General features: G+C 38.5%; 1 protein-coding gene across 2 annotated transcripts; it reads right to left on the reverse strand.

Moving 5' to 3' along the window:
- Positions 1-944: 944 nt before the first annotated feature.
- Positions 945-11,276, reverse strand: LOC110522336 (adenosine 5'-monophosphoramidase HINT3). Of its 2 annotated transcripts, none has more exons than XM_021600658.3 (5): positions 10,542-11,276; positions 2,377-2,494; positions 2,199-2,268; positions 1,943-2,069; positions 945-1,276 (listed from the first exon to the last, which is right to left on the reverse strand). In XM_021600658.3, exons 1-5 carry the CDS (start codon positions 10,677-10,679, stop codon positions 1,184-1,186), a joined length of 546 nt encoding a protein of 181 aa, XP_021456333.3. In that variant the 5' UTR covers positions 10,680-11,276; the 3' UTR covers positions 945-1,183. The 2 variants fall into 2 exon arrangements, with proteins under 2 accessions (XP_021456333.3, XP_090089080.1); XM_090232954.1 differs by having other exon boundaries at positions 1,953-2,069; positions 10,542-11,148.
- Positions 11,277-16,260: the final 4,984 nt, after the last annotated feature.

Genomic DNA, 16,260 nt, shown 5'->3' on the forward strand with positions numbered 1-16,260 from the left:
GATCCAAAAAGTCCCTTTCTGACCTCTTCTTCCATGGGCAAACAGGTATGAAAAGTTTTGTTTAAATCAAAAGAGATGCTGTAAAAAAGTGATTGAATTCGAATGGGTTTACTCCCATGTTAGCTAGTTACTGGCTAGCTAGGATGGAACAAAAGGGGGGATGGGTCCTTTAAAACTCAGACGCAGTTGAACTTGTCCTGTCAACACATCTGTCAGTGCTGCTGTAAATGCAACAGAAGAGACATGCCAAATGGGAGTTGTATACAGTATATAAAAAAAATATATATATTTGGTTTATGAACATAGTCTGGCAGTAAATATATATATATATTTTTATGAAATTGTCCAAAATTAACTAGCTAGCATTGATTAAACAGTAATGACAATTCCCTTTTAGCTCACTAGCTAAATTATAAAAGCATTTTTTATATATTGATGCTGTTACATTAACCAAACAAAAGGCTATTTTATATGGAAATCAGGATGTCTGCCCGGGACCTTTAACCTACCTGGTATTTTGTCAACCTGTGTAGATAAACTGGTTGGTGCAGTCAACTCTAGTGGCCCTATCCTTAAAGGTCTAATGCCGCTGTTTTTATCTCAATATCAAATCAGTTAAGCACCTCTAGTACTGTCTAGGAGTGTTCTGATCGGAAAGGGGAAAACTGAATATTAGCTATTAGCTAAGAGAGGTTTGGAACTCTTTTTCTTATTGGTCTTTTAACTAATTTACCACCAGGCAGGCCAAAAATCCATCTCACCAAAACAGGCTGACATTTCAGGGGGTCTTTTCAAACAGCTCTTACACTAAAATGGCAGTATCATAATTTTCACAATTACACAGTATTATTCCAACCTCATAGTGTGGAAATATATAAAACACAGGAAAATCCAATTTTCGACTGCACTGGGGCTTTAACTTGTATAAATCACAGTATTCATTATGAAGTGAACTGATCAGGTTTATTAAATATTTAGTGAACTTCAGAGTAAAAAAATAAATGGAGCAGATGTCTTAATATACAAATGTATTGATATTCTTTGATAGACTATACTATGTTTTCATAATTGTGAGTTTAGGACCCTAAATAACGCAACTTATCCATTCAAAAAAGTATGGTTTTAGCCCTTTTCGCTAAATTCTCCCATTCTAACATCTCTGACCCCGCAGACAGGCTGCCCCTCATTCAGAGAGCCCTCTCCCACTGATGCATGTAAGCATCAGATAATGATCTGGATCCACTCCACTGACCAGGGTCCTGCGCAATAAATCCTCCTGCAGGAAATTTACATTTTACACTAATTGAAGACACATTATGTATGTGTACCTGTATATGAAAGTGTGTTCTGCAACTATACTGAACAAAAATATAAACACAACATGTGTTGGTCCCATTTTTCATGAGCTGAAATAAAAGATCCCAGAAATGTTCCATACGCACAAAAAGCTTGTTCATTTCTCTATCATAAGCTTCCTCCAATGTTGTTTTAGAGAATTTGGCAGTACGCCCAACCAGCCTCACAACTGCAAACAACTTGTAACCATGCCAACCCAGGAACTCCACATCCGGCTTTGTTATTTGCGGGATCGTCTGAGATCTGACACCCGGACAGCTAATGAAACTGAGGAGTACTTCTGTCTGTAATATGCCCTTTTGTTGGGAAAGTCTAGTTCAGATTGGCTGGGCCTGGTTCACCAATGGGTGTGCCTGGCTCCCAAGTGGGTGAGCCTTTGCACTGCCAGGGCCACCCATGGCTGCGCCCCTGCTCAGTCATGTGAAATCCATTGATTAGTGCCTAATGAATTTATTTTAATTGACTGATTTCCTTATATGAACTGTAACTCAGTCAAATTGTTGAAATGATTGCATGTTGCGTCTATATACTTGTTCAGTATATACTGTATGTCATTGTGTGTGTATATCCTACTGTATCCACTCACTGTGGCGAACCTCATTGTGCCTGGTGTGAACTTGTGTGCCATGTCGTCAGTGATCTCACTTGTCGGGGCGAGGACATGGAGGTGGAGGTGAGGTACAGAGATATATGGAGGTCTGTGGAACCCCATCCTGTAGATGGACAGACAAGATCACTGAACCTACCAGACCAGCGGCATACAAATACAAGCATGAACATGCATGTTCACGTGATCGTTCTCTCTCTTTCACACACACGTGCAAACACAGGATACTTTATACCTGATGTCATTTGGATTGACAATGCCATTTTCCTGCAACACAGCCCTCCCCATCTCAGCCATCCTCTCAACTGCCACATAAACAAATACATAATCAATTAACATTCAACTGTGTATTTGCATATGAATAATGAACAGTATTTCATGTAACGTTAGTTATTGGATTAATCATTCCTCACCTAGCTTTACGTGCTCCTTAAAGAGAGAAAAGCAGCTCACTATATGTTTTTTTGGCACAACCAGGTAGTGATGTGGTGCAGCGGGGTTAATGTCCCGAAAGCAGACTAGTTCAGAATCCTGTAAAGAAGATTAACAAAAGAAATGGAGACCTTCAATGGAGTAGGAAGAAGTTACCACTAAACACTGTTCTAAATTTTGGGTCAGGTTTTCCATTAGCCAGGTAATAGCTTTTGCCCCTCCCCCCAAAAATGAAAAGCCAATAAATACAATTGGTACCGGTGAATTGTCAGCGAGAAGGAAAAAAATCCCAATGCAAAATAATGCCTTTTAGCCTCTTCATTGATGTAAATACCAGTCAATATAAATGCATTTGACCGGTCATGCTTATCGGTCTACAGGTTATTTTGCATAATTTAGGGGAATTAAATTGGGGCGTGTGTATTTTTGTTAGTCGTTATGCATCTTATATATCACACGCACACAGCATACAGATAGAGCCTACTTTGAGCAGAAAATCTACCAGACAGCACAAGAGCTGCTGCTACATCTCCTCAAAAAGCTTATTTGTTGCTTCTGGATTGAAACGTATTATTTTATAATCCTAATCATTGCACAACAATTCTAAACACAATCGTTTATTAAAAACAGTCTTGATGGCCACGATTAAAATAACTACTATTTTTATTTCTCAAATGGTAATTGAAGCGCCCTTCCCATTCGCCAAGTGCACAGGCAACGGTAGGCAGGCATCAGCACATCACACACCACTTTGCAATGAACAGGAGGCAGTATGCATCTATAAAACATATAGGCCTACGTAACTGTTGAAATCTGAACGTTTTACATCATATGATGAGGCAAGTCTTACCTGCATCAAAGTAGCCTAGCCAAAATCTGACCATAGAAACTTGGAGGCAATTATTTTATAAAGACTTCCATATGCCATTAAAACCAGAAGCTCATTTCTCTCATGTTCTATTGGTTTTCAACTGTCTTTCACTGTCCAGTAGCCAAAGGCACAAGCATAATCCTAGTCATATTAGCAACCCATGCTAGTTTTTGAATCTCCAAATCTCCACTCTTTCTAACAGATATTTTCATCTCTGTCACATGAAACCGCTCGCATGTGCAGTGCACTTTTCACAATGCTGTTTTCCTGCTAATTGCAGTATGGAACGAATATTCCTATATAGCCTACTGCCTTGTGTGCATTGCTGTGCTTATAATGTGAATAAATAATATCAACATTTTAAGCTAAACGTTCTGATCTGTTGCATGATCACCATTGCTTTTTAAGTTGTTGTTGGTTTTTTTTTTTGGGGGGGGGGGGGGGGGGCAGCCTAGTGGTTGTATGAATTTGGGGTCTATCATCCCACAACTGTCCCAGAGTCTGCTTGGATTTGGAAAAGGCCATTTATTTCTTGCACAAAACGACAAGTTGACCAATAGAATAGGTCAACGTTTCTACAATGGGGGATAGTAGATTGACATAGCCTAGGGATTTTGCTGTTCATTACTTGTCTTGTTGGCTGAGGAAAAGTCAATGTGGACAGTTATTCTAACATATGCGGTGCATGGGTTTCAAGTTTGGGGAAGCTCATTTTCACCATAAAAATGCACCTTTATAATAAAGCATTCCATGCATCCTCACATGTTCAGACTTACATAAGATAGCCTATTATTCCTAATGGGATGACTAGATTGGATAATCAGAATTTAGGTTATTAATATAACTCAAATCACTGTTTGCAAAACAATATTGTTCAATGCAGGGTGTAGTGGCGTAGAGAAGGCCTGGGCTATATCACAGGAAAACACATTTCATGCAATTCTATTACATTTATATGACTAGAAACATTAGCAGAATGTTTTTTTAATGAAACAAACATTACAGGGTAGTCTACTCTGGGCCTATTAAAAGGGAAGACGCAAATACATATATATCATATATCATATTTATATCATACAGTGCCTTGCGAAAGTATTCGGCCCCCTTGAACTTTGCGACCTTTTGCCACATTTCAGGCTTCAAACATAAAGATATAAAACTGTATTTTTTTGTGAAGAATCAACAACAAGTGGGACACAATCATGAAGTGGAACGACATTTATTGGATATTTCAAACTTTTTTAACAAATCAAAAACTGAAAAATTGGGCGTGCAAAATTATTCAGCCCCCTTAAGTTAATACTTTGTAGCGTCACCTTTTGCTGCGATTACAGCTGTAAGTCGCTTGGGGCATTTTTTCCCATTCCTCCTTGCAAAACAGCTCGAGCTCAGTGAGGTTGGATGGAGAGCATTTGTGAACAGCAGTTTTCAGTTCTTTCCACAGATTCTCGATTGGATTCAGGTCTGGACTTTGACTTGGCCATTCTAACACCTGGATATGTTTATTTTTGAACCATTCCATTGTAGATTTTGCTTTATGTTTTGGATCATTGTCTTGTTGGAAGACAAATCTCCGTCCCAGTCTCAGGTCTTTTGCAGACTGCATCAGGTTTTCTTCCAGAATGGTCCTGTATTTGGCTCCATCCATCTTCCCATCAATTTTAACCATCTTCCCTATCCCTGCTGAAGAAAAGCAGGCCCAAACCATGATGCTGCCAACACCATGTTTGACAGTGGGGATGGTGTGTTCAGCTGTGTTGCTTTTACGCCAAACATAACGTTTTGCATTGTTGCCAAAAAGTTCGATTTTGGTTTCATCTGACCAGAGCACCTTCTTCCACATGTTTGGTGTGTCTCCCAGGTGGCTTGTGGCAAACTTTAAACAACACTTTTTATGGATTTCTTTAAGAAATGGCTTTCTTCTTGCCACTCTTCCATAATGGCCAGATTTGTGCAATATACGACTGATTGTTGTCCTATGGACAGAGTCTCCCACCAGCTGTAGATCTCTGCAGTTCATCCAGAGTGATCATGGGCCTCTTGGCTGCATCTCTGATCAGTCTTCTCCTTGTATGAGCTGAAAGTTTAGAGGGACGGCCAGGTCTTGGTAGATTTGCAGTGGTCTGATACTCCTTCCATTTCAATATTATCGCTTGCACAGTGCTCCTTGGGATGTTTAAAGCTTGGGAAATCTTTTTGTATCCAAATCCGGCTTTAAACTTCTTCACAACAGTATCTCGGACCTGCCTGGTGTGTTCCTTGTTCTTCATGATGCTCTCTGCGCTTTTAACGGACCTCTGAGCTATCACAGTGCAGGTGCATTTATACGGAGACTTGTTTACACACAGGTGGATTGTATTTATCATCATTAGTCATTTAGGTCAACATTGGATCATTCAGAGATCCTCACTGAACTTCTGGAGAGAGTTTGCTGCACTGAAAGTAAAGGGGCTGAATAATTTTGCACGCCCAATTTTTCAGTTTTTGATTTGTTAAAAAAGTTTGAAATATCCAATAAATGTCGTTCCACTTCATGATTGTGTCCCACTTGTTGTTGATTCTTCACAAAAAAATACAGTTTTATATCTTTATGTTTGAAGCCTGAAATGTGGCAAAAGGTCGCAAAGTTCAAGGGGGTCGAATACTTTCGCAAGGCACTGTACATATAATCATATATATATGACGTCCATCTAATCTGGAGGAGGAAAATATTGTCCATAAACAAACAAAAGTGGCACAGACCCAATGATAAAGACAATCAATATGCACACTCAACGGGGATATGGCCAGATATTGTCCATGGGTGCCAATACGATAGGCTACTTTTAGCTCAATTCAGTTGAGAATTTTTAGAATTAAAAAGGCAGATTGGGGCCTTTACATTGTCTTCTAGCTACAGCAATAGCCTTTTCGCTTTCCAAATGTTTTTCACGTGATTGTATTTTTAAATATTGAGATGAGCCTGGCTGGGTCTCTCTGCTTTTCACTGACAGTCACAACTCAACAATAATCTATTTGGTATTTGCCATGCGCTTTGCACAAATTGCCCCTTCCGACTGTAGGAGCAATCCGAATTTAAAACAATCCACAGTAAAAAAAAAGAAAATAAGCTAATGATCATCATTACTACAAATCATGCTTTCTGGTGTATTAGCCTATTTTTAATGATTGTATTTATTTCTGTATAGACTAGAGGTCGATCGATTAATCGGCATAGACAAATAATTAGGGTGGATTTATAGTTTTCATAACAATCAGTAATCGGTATTTTTGGATGCCGATTATGGCCGAATACATTGCATTCCACGATGAAACTGCGTGGCAGGCTGACCACCTGTTACGCAAGTGCAGCAAGGAGCCAAGTTAAGTTGCTAGCTAGCATTAAACTTTTCTTATAAAAAACAATCAATCTTCACATAATCACTAGTTAACCTAGTAATATCATCAACCATGTGTAGTTAACTAGCTTGTCCTGCGTTGCATATAATCAATGCGGTGCCTGTAAATGTATCATCAAATCACAGCCTACTTCGCCAAATGGGGGATGATTTAACTAAAGCTCATTCGCAAAAAAAAGCACAATCGCTGCACGAATGTACCTGTACCTAAAATCACAGAAGTATATATTTTTAAACCTGCATATTTAGTTAAAAGAAATTCATGTTAGCAGGCAATATTAACTAGGGAAATCGTGCCACTTCTCTTGCGTTCATTGCACACAGAGTCAGGGTATATGCAACAGTTTGGGCCGCCTGGTTCATTGCGAACTAATTTGCCAGAATCTTATATAATTACGACATAACATGTAATGCAATATTTTGACTTAGGAACGGTTCCGTATTTCACTGAAAGAATAAACGTTTAAATGATCGTTTCCAGATTTTACCAAATTAAATGACCAAAGGCTTGTATTTCTTTGTTTATTATATTAGAATTAAGTATACGATTTCATATTTGATAGAGCAGTCTGACTGAGCGGTGGTAGGCGGCAACAGGCTTGTAAGCATTCATTCAACTTTACTGCGTTTGCCAGCAGCTCTTAGCAATGCTTGATTCACAGCACTGGTTATGACTTCAAGCCTATCAACTCCTGAGATTAAGCTGGCAATACTAAAGTGCCTACTAGAACATCCAATAGTCAAAGGTATATGAAATACAAATGGTATACAGAGAAATAGTTGACGCATCATAATTCCTATAATAACTACAACTGGGAATATTGAAGAACTGGGAATATTGAACCACCAGCTTTCAAATGTCCTCATGTTCAGAGCAAGGGACTAAAACGTTAGCTTTTTTAATGGCACATATTGCACTTTTACTTTCTTCTCCAAAACTGTGTTTTTGCATTATTTAAACCAAATTGAGCATGTTTCATTATTTATAAGAGACTAAATATATTTTATTTATGTATTATATTAAACTAAAAGTGTTCATTGTTCATTCAGTATTGTTGTAATTGTCATTATTACAAATAAATAAATATATAAATATATAAATATATCCTAGTACAAATTCTACAAATCTAGCAAATTCTAGCATCTGTACAAACAACACTACGCAAGTATGTAAACTTCCGACTTCAACTGTATATATATATATATATATATATATATATATATATATATATATACAGTTGAAGTCGGAAGTTTACATACACTTAGGTTGAAGTCATTAAAACTCGTTTTTCAACCACTCCACAAATTTCTTGTTAACAAACTATAGTTTTGGCAAGTCGGTTAAGACATCTACTTTGTGCATGACACAATTCATTTTTCTAACAATTGTTTACAGACAGATTATGTCACTGTATCACAATTCCAATGGGTCAGAAGTTTACATATACTAAATTGACTGTGCCTTTAAACAGCTTGGAAAATTCCAGAAAATTATGTCATGGCTTTAGAAGCTTCTGATAGGCTAATTTACATCATTTGAGTCAATTGGAGGTGTACATGTTGATGTATTTCAAGGCCTACCTTCAAACTCACTGCCTCTTTGCTTGACATCATGGGAAAATCAAAAGAAATCAGCCAAGACCTCAGAAAAAGAGTTGTAGACCTCCACAAGTCTGGTTCATCCTTGGGAGCAATTTCCAAATGACTGAATGTACCACGTTCATCTGTACAAACAACACTACGCAAGTATAAACACCATGGGACCACGCAGCCATCATACTGCTCAGGAAGGAGACGCGTTCTGTCTCCTACTGATGAACCTATTTTGGTACGAAAAGTGCAATTCAATCCCAGAACAACAGCAAAGGACCTTGTGAAGATGCTGGAGGAAACAGGTACAAAAGTATCTATATCCACAGTAAAACGAGTCCTATGTCGACATAACCTGAAAGGCCGCTCAGCAAGGAAGAAGCCACTGCTCCAAAACCGCCACAAAAAGCCAGACTACGGTTTGCAACTGCACATGGGGACAAAGATCGTACTTCTTGGAGAAATGTCCTCTGGTCTGATGAAACAAAAATAGAACTGTTTGGCCATAATGACCATCCTTATGTTCGGAGGAAAAAGGGGGAGGCTTGCAAGCCGAAGAACACCATCCCAACTGTTAAGCACGGGGGTGGCAGCATCATGTTGTGGGGGTGCTTTGCTGCAGGAGGGACTGGTGCACTACACAAAATAGATGGCATCATGAGGGTGGAAAATTATGTGGATATATTGAAGCAACATCTCAAGACATCAGTCAGGAAGTTAAAGCTGGGTCGCAAATGGGTCTTCCAAATGGACAATGACCCCAAGCATACTTCCAAAGTTGTGGCAAAATGGCTTAAGGACAAGTCAAGGTATTGGAATGACCATCACAAAGCCCTGACTTCAATCCCATAGAAAATTTGTGGGCAGAACTGAAAAAGTGTGTGTGAGCAAGGAGGCCTACAAACCTGATTCGGTTACACCAGCTCTGTCAGGAGGAATGGGACAAAATTCACCCAACTTATTGTGGGAAGCTTGTGGAAGGCTACCCGAAACATTTGACCCAAGTTAAACAATTTAAAGGCAATGCTACCAAATACTAATTGAGTGTATGTAAACTTCTGAACCACTGGGAATGTGATGAAAGAAATAAAAGCTGAATTAAATAATTCTCTACTATTATTCTGACATTTCACATTCTTAAAAAAAACATGGCTGATCCTAAATGACCTAAGACAGGGAATTTGTACTAGGATTAAATGTCAGGAATTGTGAAAAACTGAGTTTAAATGTATTTGGCTAAGGTGTATGTAAACTTTCAACTTCAACTGATAAATAAATATATATGCCGATTAATCGGTATTGGTTTTTTTTGGTCCTCCAATAATCGGTATCGGTGTTGAAAGATCATAATCGGTTGACCTCTAGTATAGACAGGAGTAAGCTATATTTAGGCTATATCATTTTGGCAATTTAATTCAATTCACTTCCGGGGAAAGCTTCCCCGAGCCTTATGGACGCGCCGCCTATGTATTCTAACATCTTCAAATTGCTCATCGGAATTCAGTAAGAATGACGAATGCTGTTACATCAGAGTTGCATGTTCTGTTAAGATAAATTACCATAAACTAAATGTGATTTTTGCCATTCTGAGCACAGTGGGCCACATTTTCCTAACGGTCACTCTGATACTGACCAACATCACACAGGGTTCAGTGACAATGTCATCACGTCATCCAAAAACATGGCACCTCCACTCATAATACCCACAAAACATAGCAGTCAGACAGATAAACGGTTCCAATTGTTCTTTCCATCATTTTAAAACGAGGTCTGTGGGAAAAATGAATGGGGGAGAAACAATGGGAACCATTTCCTTGTTTGACCTCTAAGTTGTATGGGTATTGTAATGAAACAGCAGGGAGCAGGGCTCGAACCCTCGATCTTCGAGCCCGAGATCCTGCGCGCTATCGACTGTGCCGCAAAAGCATGCTCGTGCGGCAGAGTCGTTTTCCGCGATTATAAACCCAGGGTCGTTACAGTATTATGACTCCTACTGTAGTACTCTGTTGGATGTATATAACATACAAATTGTTATTATCTTCGGCTATGTGTGCTGAAAAAGTTTTTATTTGAATAATTAAATTAATGTTTTGTGCACAAAGATGATATCTAGTATTTCTTATTAAGAACTTTCACATCTCTATGTGGACGTTTATGAAAATTGCGTCAGATAACTACAGTACCGAAGCATAACTGTAGCAGCAGCCGAAACAGTGCTTTTAGACCCGAACCCTGACTTGACCGCGAAATGCATGCGTACGAGCCCATCCCCACGATATATTATTACCTGTTTAACAATTTCTGTGTCCTTGTCTTGGTTTTCTGCAATCATACAGAACACGCAGGTGTCTTCCATGTCGCTGGATAAATTACTTTGTGTATCATCGTGGCGTTGTTGTACAGTGTCCCCTACGCTGTTCTCCATTTAGCCGGTCCGGTTCCCGAGATCTATTTCCTGATGGCAGCCGTTTTCGATTTACCGCTTCCGTAACAGGTATGTCACAGATAGAACAATGAGATATATATTTTACCTGATGTATAAATGTGAAGCATCCGCTTGGCGTTTCCGATCACTACCAAATTTAGTATTGAGAAGAAGCCCAGTGGCCAGCAGTGGGAGAAGATAGATTTTGGACGACATTCTGCTAATTTTCTCATCGATGAAACATTTGATCTCAATACAGTTTTCTGTTCCCAAAACTAAAATCTGTTAACAGAGTGGACAGAGTTTTGTAGACTGTGCCATTTGCCAAAATATTTAAAAAATCATGTTGTTCAGGAGTGAAAATGCGAATTCACGGAAATATGGAGATGAATGCTCGAACAGGCAAATATGATCTTGCTAGCTCGTGCTTGACTCTGCCCACCTCCTTACTTGTTCTGCACACTATGACACATTTGTTCGCATTGGAAACGAAAGGATGTGGTCTATCTTGGTTTAGTTATACAAATCTGTGGATATGTTGACGTAGTAGCTCTAACGGTCCGTCTGCTTTGTATAGCTCCCATATATCATGGTGATACTGTAGTGTATACAGTTGCGCTTTCAAGACAACTTGGAACTCGGGGGGGGGGGAAACAACATACTAACGTACATTGAGTATTTAGTATGCTTATTGGTCACAGTATGTATATAGTTAGTATGCCAAAAATTCCCGGATGTCGTATTACCTTAGCCAAAATACGGGCTGCATTCCAAACACGTAAAAGACACACCCTCTCCCCTCAGCCCTCAAATTAAGTTCTGATGACGTATAAAGACGTCTGACGAGTTGACAATTGCAGGCAAGGGGACGAAACCTAGCTTACTAGTTAACCAGATATTAATATCACTACACTGTATTTGTCTTCTTATTTTTAATCAGGTTATGCAACGTTTTGAATTCAATGCACAAAATACTGTATCTCTAAATACCAGGGGTTTACGAAACATAACTAAAAGAAAAAGCTATTTTTTGTAATTTTGTAAACAGTAAATGCAGATTTCATTTTACTCAAAGACTCACTCCTGCAATTAAAATTCTAGTTTTTGGAAATCAAAATTGGGAAATACTGTTTATTATAGTCACGGTGTAACCACTCAGCTGGTTATATAATATTGCTTTATAAGTTGAGGTGATATTTCAGTCTTGTTTTTCCAAAGATGGGAGAAGGGTTATATTGTTCTCAAAACTAGATAATGCTTGTTTTATTATATTCAATGTTTATGGGTACAACACTTACACCTCAAATAGGACTTTATTTTTGGATCTTGCTGATACGCTTACTGAGCTGCAAAACAAGTATGGCTCATAATAGCTGGAGACTTTAATGAAACACCTGATAACTTTTCAGATAGATGTACACCTAGAATAGCTCAAAGATCTCAGAATAGTGACATCACATCATTTTTGCAGTAAACTGACAGTGATCGATACATGGAGATCCAGAATTGATCTTTCTCATTTCTCCCCCACTTCTACAGTATGTAAACATGCTCCTTTGACTGATCATAAAATTATATTATTGAAGTTAGAATTTGCTGAAATTCCAGTGGCATTCGAGGATACTGGAAACGTAATAATTCACTCCTAAATGATCCTGTCTTTAACAAGAGCACAAATAACTTGAACAGACTCGTTTAACTCAAATGATTTAGAACCAAATCATGGAAGTAACTGAGAAATATTTAAATTCAAGGTAAGATCTTTCGCCATTACACGCAGTAAGGAACTAAAGAAGCAGAAATGTTTGAAAGAAGATGAGCTTATGAATAAATGGAATGTTCTTTTAGAAAAGGATACCCTTTCAGCCGAGGAAGAAACAGATTTGTATACATTTCGAATAGAACTAGATCAAATGTACATTGATTTAGTTAAAGGGGCCTTTATTAGATCTAGAGCAAAATGGGTTGAGGAGGGTGAGAAAACACAAGCAATTTCTTTGCTCTTGCAAAAAGGAACTAAGGGAGCTAACGTTAGTTAGCTAATTCATTTGATAGCCATCATACAGTAGGAGTATATTAATTATATATTTAATATAAGTAGACATACTCAGAATGTACGCATATAAAGCATATAAAGCACCCACAAGCTACAGGTGGCTGAAACACAATCATTGCGGGAGGAACGAGTGACGGAAGTTTGCAAAGTAAGCCCCTCAGCCCTCTTTTTTAAATGGTGTTTGTGAGTGTACAATTATGTTCACTTCAGGGCCTGAAACGCACCATAATTCAATTCACGATAATTACACATCCGCTAAGAAAAAGTCAGCCAAAACTTAACCTCAAAATCAATATGGAGTCAAGAGGAGTAAGTAAAAACAAATGTAAATAAGTTAGAAATGATGCTACTAATGCACAAACATTTAATAAAAGTACTGATGTTTTTGCTTGGTTAGCTTTTGGAAATTGTAGAAATAAAATTAGACATTTTCCTTCAGAAGTTCCAGCTAGGCAGGCTAACGTTAGTTAGCTAATTCATTTGATAGCTATCATACAGTAGGCATATATTAATAATTATATAGTTAATATAAGTAGACATGCAATCATAATTGACTGTAGAGCATATAAAGCACCCACAAGCTACCAGTTTATTTTTTGTATTTTTTTTATTTCACCTTTATTTAACCAGGTAGGCTAGTTGAGAACAAGTTCTCATTTGCAACTGCGACCTGGCCAAGATAAAGCATAGCAGTGTGAACAGACAACACAGAGTTACACATGGAGTAAACAATTAACAAGTCAATAACACAGTAGAAAAAAAGGAGAGTCTATATACAGTGCCTTGCGAAAGTATTCGGCCCCCTTGAACTTTGCGACCTTTTGCCACATTTCAGGCTTCAAACATAAAGATATAAAACTGTATTTTTTTGTGAAGAATCAACAACAAGTGGGACACAATCATGAAGTGGAACGACATTTATTGGATATTTCAAACTTTTTTAACAAATCAAAAACTGAAAAATTGGGCGTGCAAAATTATTCAGCCCCCTTAAGTTAATACTTTGTAGCGCCACCTTTTGCTGCGATTACAGCTGTAAGTCGCTTGGGGTATGTCTCTATCAGTTTTGCACATCGAGAGACTGACATTTTTCCCCATTCCTCCTTGCAAAACAGCTCGAGCTCAGTGAGGTTGGATGGAGAGCATTTGTGAACAGCAGTTTTCAGTTCTTTCCACAGATTCTCGATTGGATTCAGGTCTGGACTTTGACTTGGCCATTCTAACACATGGATATGTTTATTTTTGAACCATTCCATTGTAGATTTTGCTTTATGTTTTGGATCATTGTCTTGTTGGAAGACAAATCTCCGTCCCAGTCTCAGGTCTTTTGCAGACTCCAACAGGTTTTCTTCCAGAATGGTCCTGTATTTGGCTCCATCCATCTTCCCATCAATTTTAACCATATTCCCTGTCCCTGCTGAAGAAAAGCAGGCCCAAACCATGATGCTGCCACCACCATGTTTGACAGTGGGGATGGTGTGTTCAGCTGTGTTGCTTTTACGCCAAACATAACGTTTTGCATTGTTGCCAAAAAGTTACATTTTGGTATAATCTGACCAGAGCACCTTCTTCCACATGTTTGGTGTGTCTCCCAGGTGGCTTGTGGCAAACTTTAAACAACACTTTTTATGGATATCTTTAAGAAATGGCTTTCTTCTTGCCACTCTTCCATAAAGGCCAGATTTGTGCAATTTACGACTGATTGTTGTCCTATGGACAGAGTCTCCCACCAGCTGTAGATCTCTGCAGTTCATCCAGAGTGATCATGGGCCTCTTGGCTGCATCTCTGATCAGTCTTCTCCTTGTATGAGCTGAAAGTTTAGAGGGACGGCCAGGTCTTGGTAGATTTGCAGTGGTCTGATACTCCTTCCATTTCAATATTAATCGCTTGCACAGTGCTCCTTGGGATGTTTAAAGCTTGGGAAATATTTTTGTATCCAAATCCGGCTTTATACTTCTTCACAACAGTATCTCGGACCTGTCTGGTGTGTTCCTTGTTCTTCATGATGCTCTCTGCGCTTTTAAACGGACCTCTGAGACTATCACAGTGCAGGTGCATTTATACGGAGACTTGATTACACACAGGTGGATTGTATTTATCATCATTAGTCATTTAGGTCAACATTGGATCATTCAGAGATCCTCACTGAACTTCTGGAGAGAGTTTGCTGCACTTAAAGTAAAGGGGCTGAATAATTTTGCACACCCAATTTTTCAGTTTTTGATTTGTTAAAAAAGTTAGAAATATCATTCGGGACGCTAGCGTCCCACCTCGCCAAAAGCCAGTGAAATTGCAGGGCGCCAAATTCAAAACAACAGAAGTCTCATAATTAAAATTCCTCAACCATACAAGTATTTTACACCATTTTAAAGATACACTTCTCGTTAATCCAACCACAGTGTCCGATTTCAAAAAGGCTTTTTGACGAAAGCAGAACATATCATTATGTTAGGTCGGCAACTAGTCACAGAAAGCATTCAGCCATTTTCCAACCAAAGAGAGGTGTCACAAAAAGCAGAAATATAAATCAAATTAATCACTAACCTTTGACGATCTTCATCAGATGACACTCCCAGGACTCAATGTTACACAATACATGCATGTTTTATTCGATCAAGTTCATATTATATCCAAAAACCTCAGTTTACATTGGCGCCATGTTCAGAAATGCCTCCAAAACATCCAGAGAAATTGCAGAACGCCACATCAAATAACATAAATACTCATCATAAACTTTGATGAAAGATACATTTTACATAGAATTAAATATAAACTTGTTCTTAATGCAACCGCTGTGTCAGATTTCTAAAAAAGCTTTACGGCAAAAGCACAATATTCAATAAACTGAGAACAGCGTTCAGCCACAAAAGTAAGCCATACAGTTACCCGCCAAATTGTGGAGTCAACAAAAGTCATAAATAGCATTATAAATCTTCACTTACCTTTGCTGATCTTCGTCGGAATGCACTTCCAGGACTCCCACAAGAAATGTTAAATATGGACGTAATCGAACAAAACTATGTCCAAATACCTGTTTTGCTCACTATTTCAAAGGCACAATGTGCGAGCGCAAAATCCAGACGAAAAGTCAAGAGAGCTTCATTACAGTTTGTAGAAACATGTCAAACAATGTTTACAATCAATCCTTGGGGTATTTTTATAATAAATCTACAATAATATTCCAACCGGACAATAGCGTATTCATTACAGAGGAAAAAGAAGGAACGGCGTGACCGCGCAGTAAACAACTGATTGGCCTCAGCCTAGTCCATTTGTTGAAACAGCTCTTATTTGGACACCCTTTCACAATAGAAGCCTCAAGCAACTTTCTAAAGACTGTTGACATCTGCTGGAAGCCTTGGGAAGTGCAACCTGGCCCCATAGACACAGCATATTGGATAGGCAATCACTTAAATGAAACTACAAACCTCAGATTTCCCACTTCCTGGTTGGATTTGTCTCAGGTTTGCCATATGAGTTCTGTTATACTCACAGACATCATTCAAACAGTTTTAGAAACTTCC

This window comes from Oncorhynchus mykiss, chromosome 4, assembly GCF_057628025.1.
Source record: "Oncorhynchus mykiss isolate SJ-2025 chromosome 4, ASM5762802v1, whole genome shotgun sequence".
Lineage (NCBI taxonomy): Eukaryota > Metazoa > Chordata > Actinopteri > Salmoniformes > Salmonidae > Oncorhynchus > Oncorhynchus mykiss.

Excerpts from the sequence above, each read along its gene's own strand:
- LOC110522336 (XM_021600658.3), bottom strand. The coding sequence starts at position 10,679 with ATGGAGAACAGCGTAGGGGACACTGTACAACAACGCCACGATGATACA. Across the intron at positions 2,070-2,198 it reads GTCAATCCAAATGACATCAG|GATGGGGTTCCACAGACCTC; the intron begins GTATAAAGTATC and ends GTCCATCTACAG. Across the intron at positions 1,277-1,942 it reads GCACAATGAGGTTCGCCACA|GAGGATTTATTGCGCAGGAC; the intron begins GTGAGTGGATAC and ends AATTTCCTGCAG.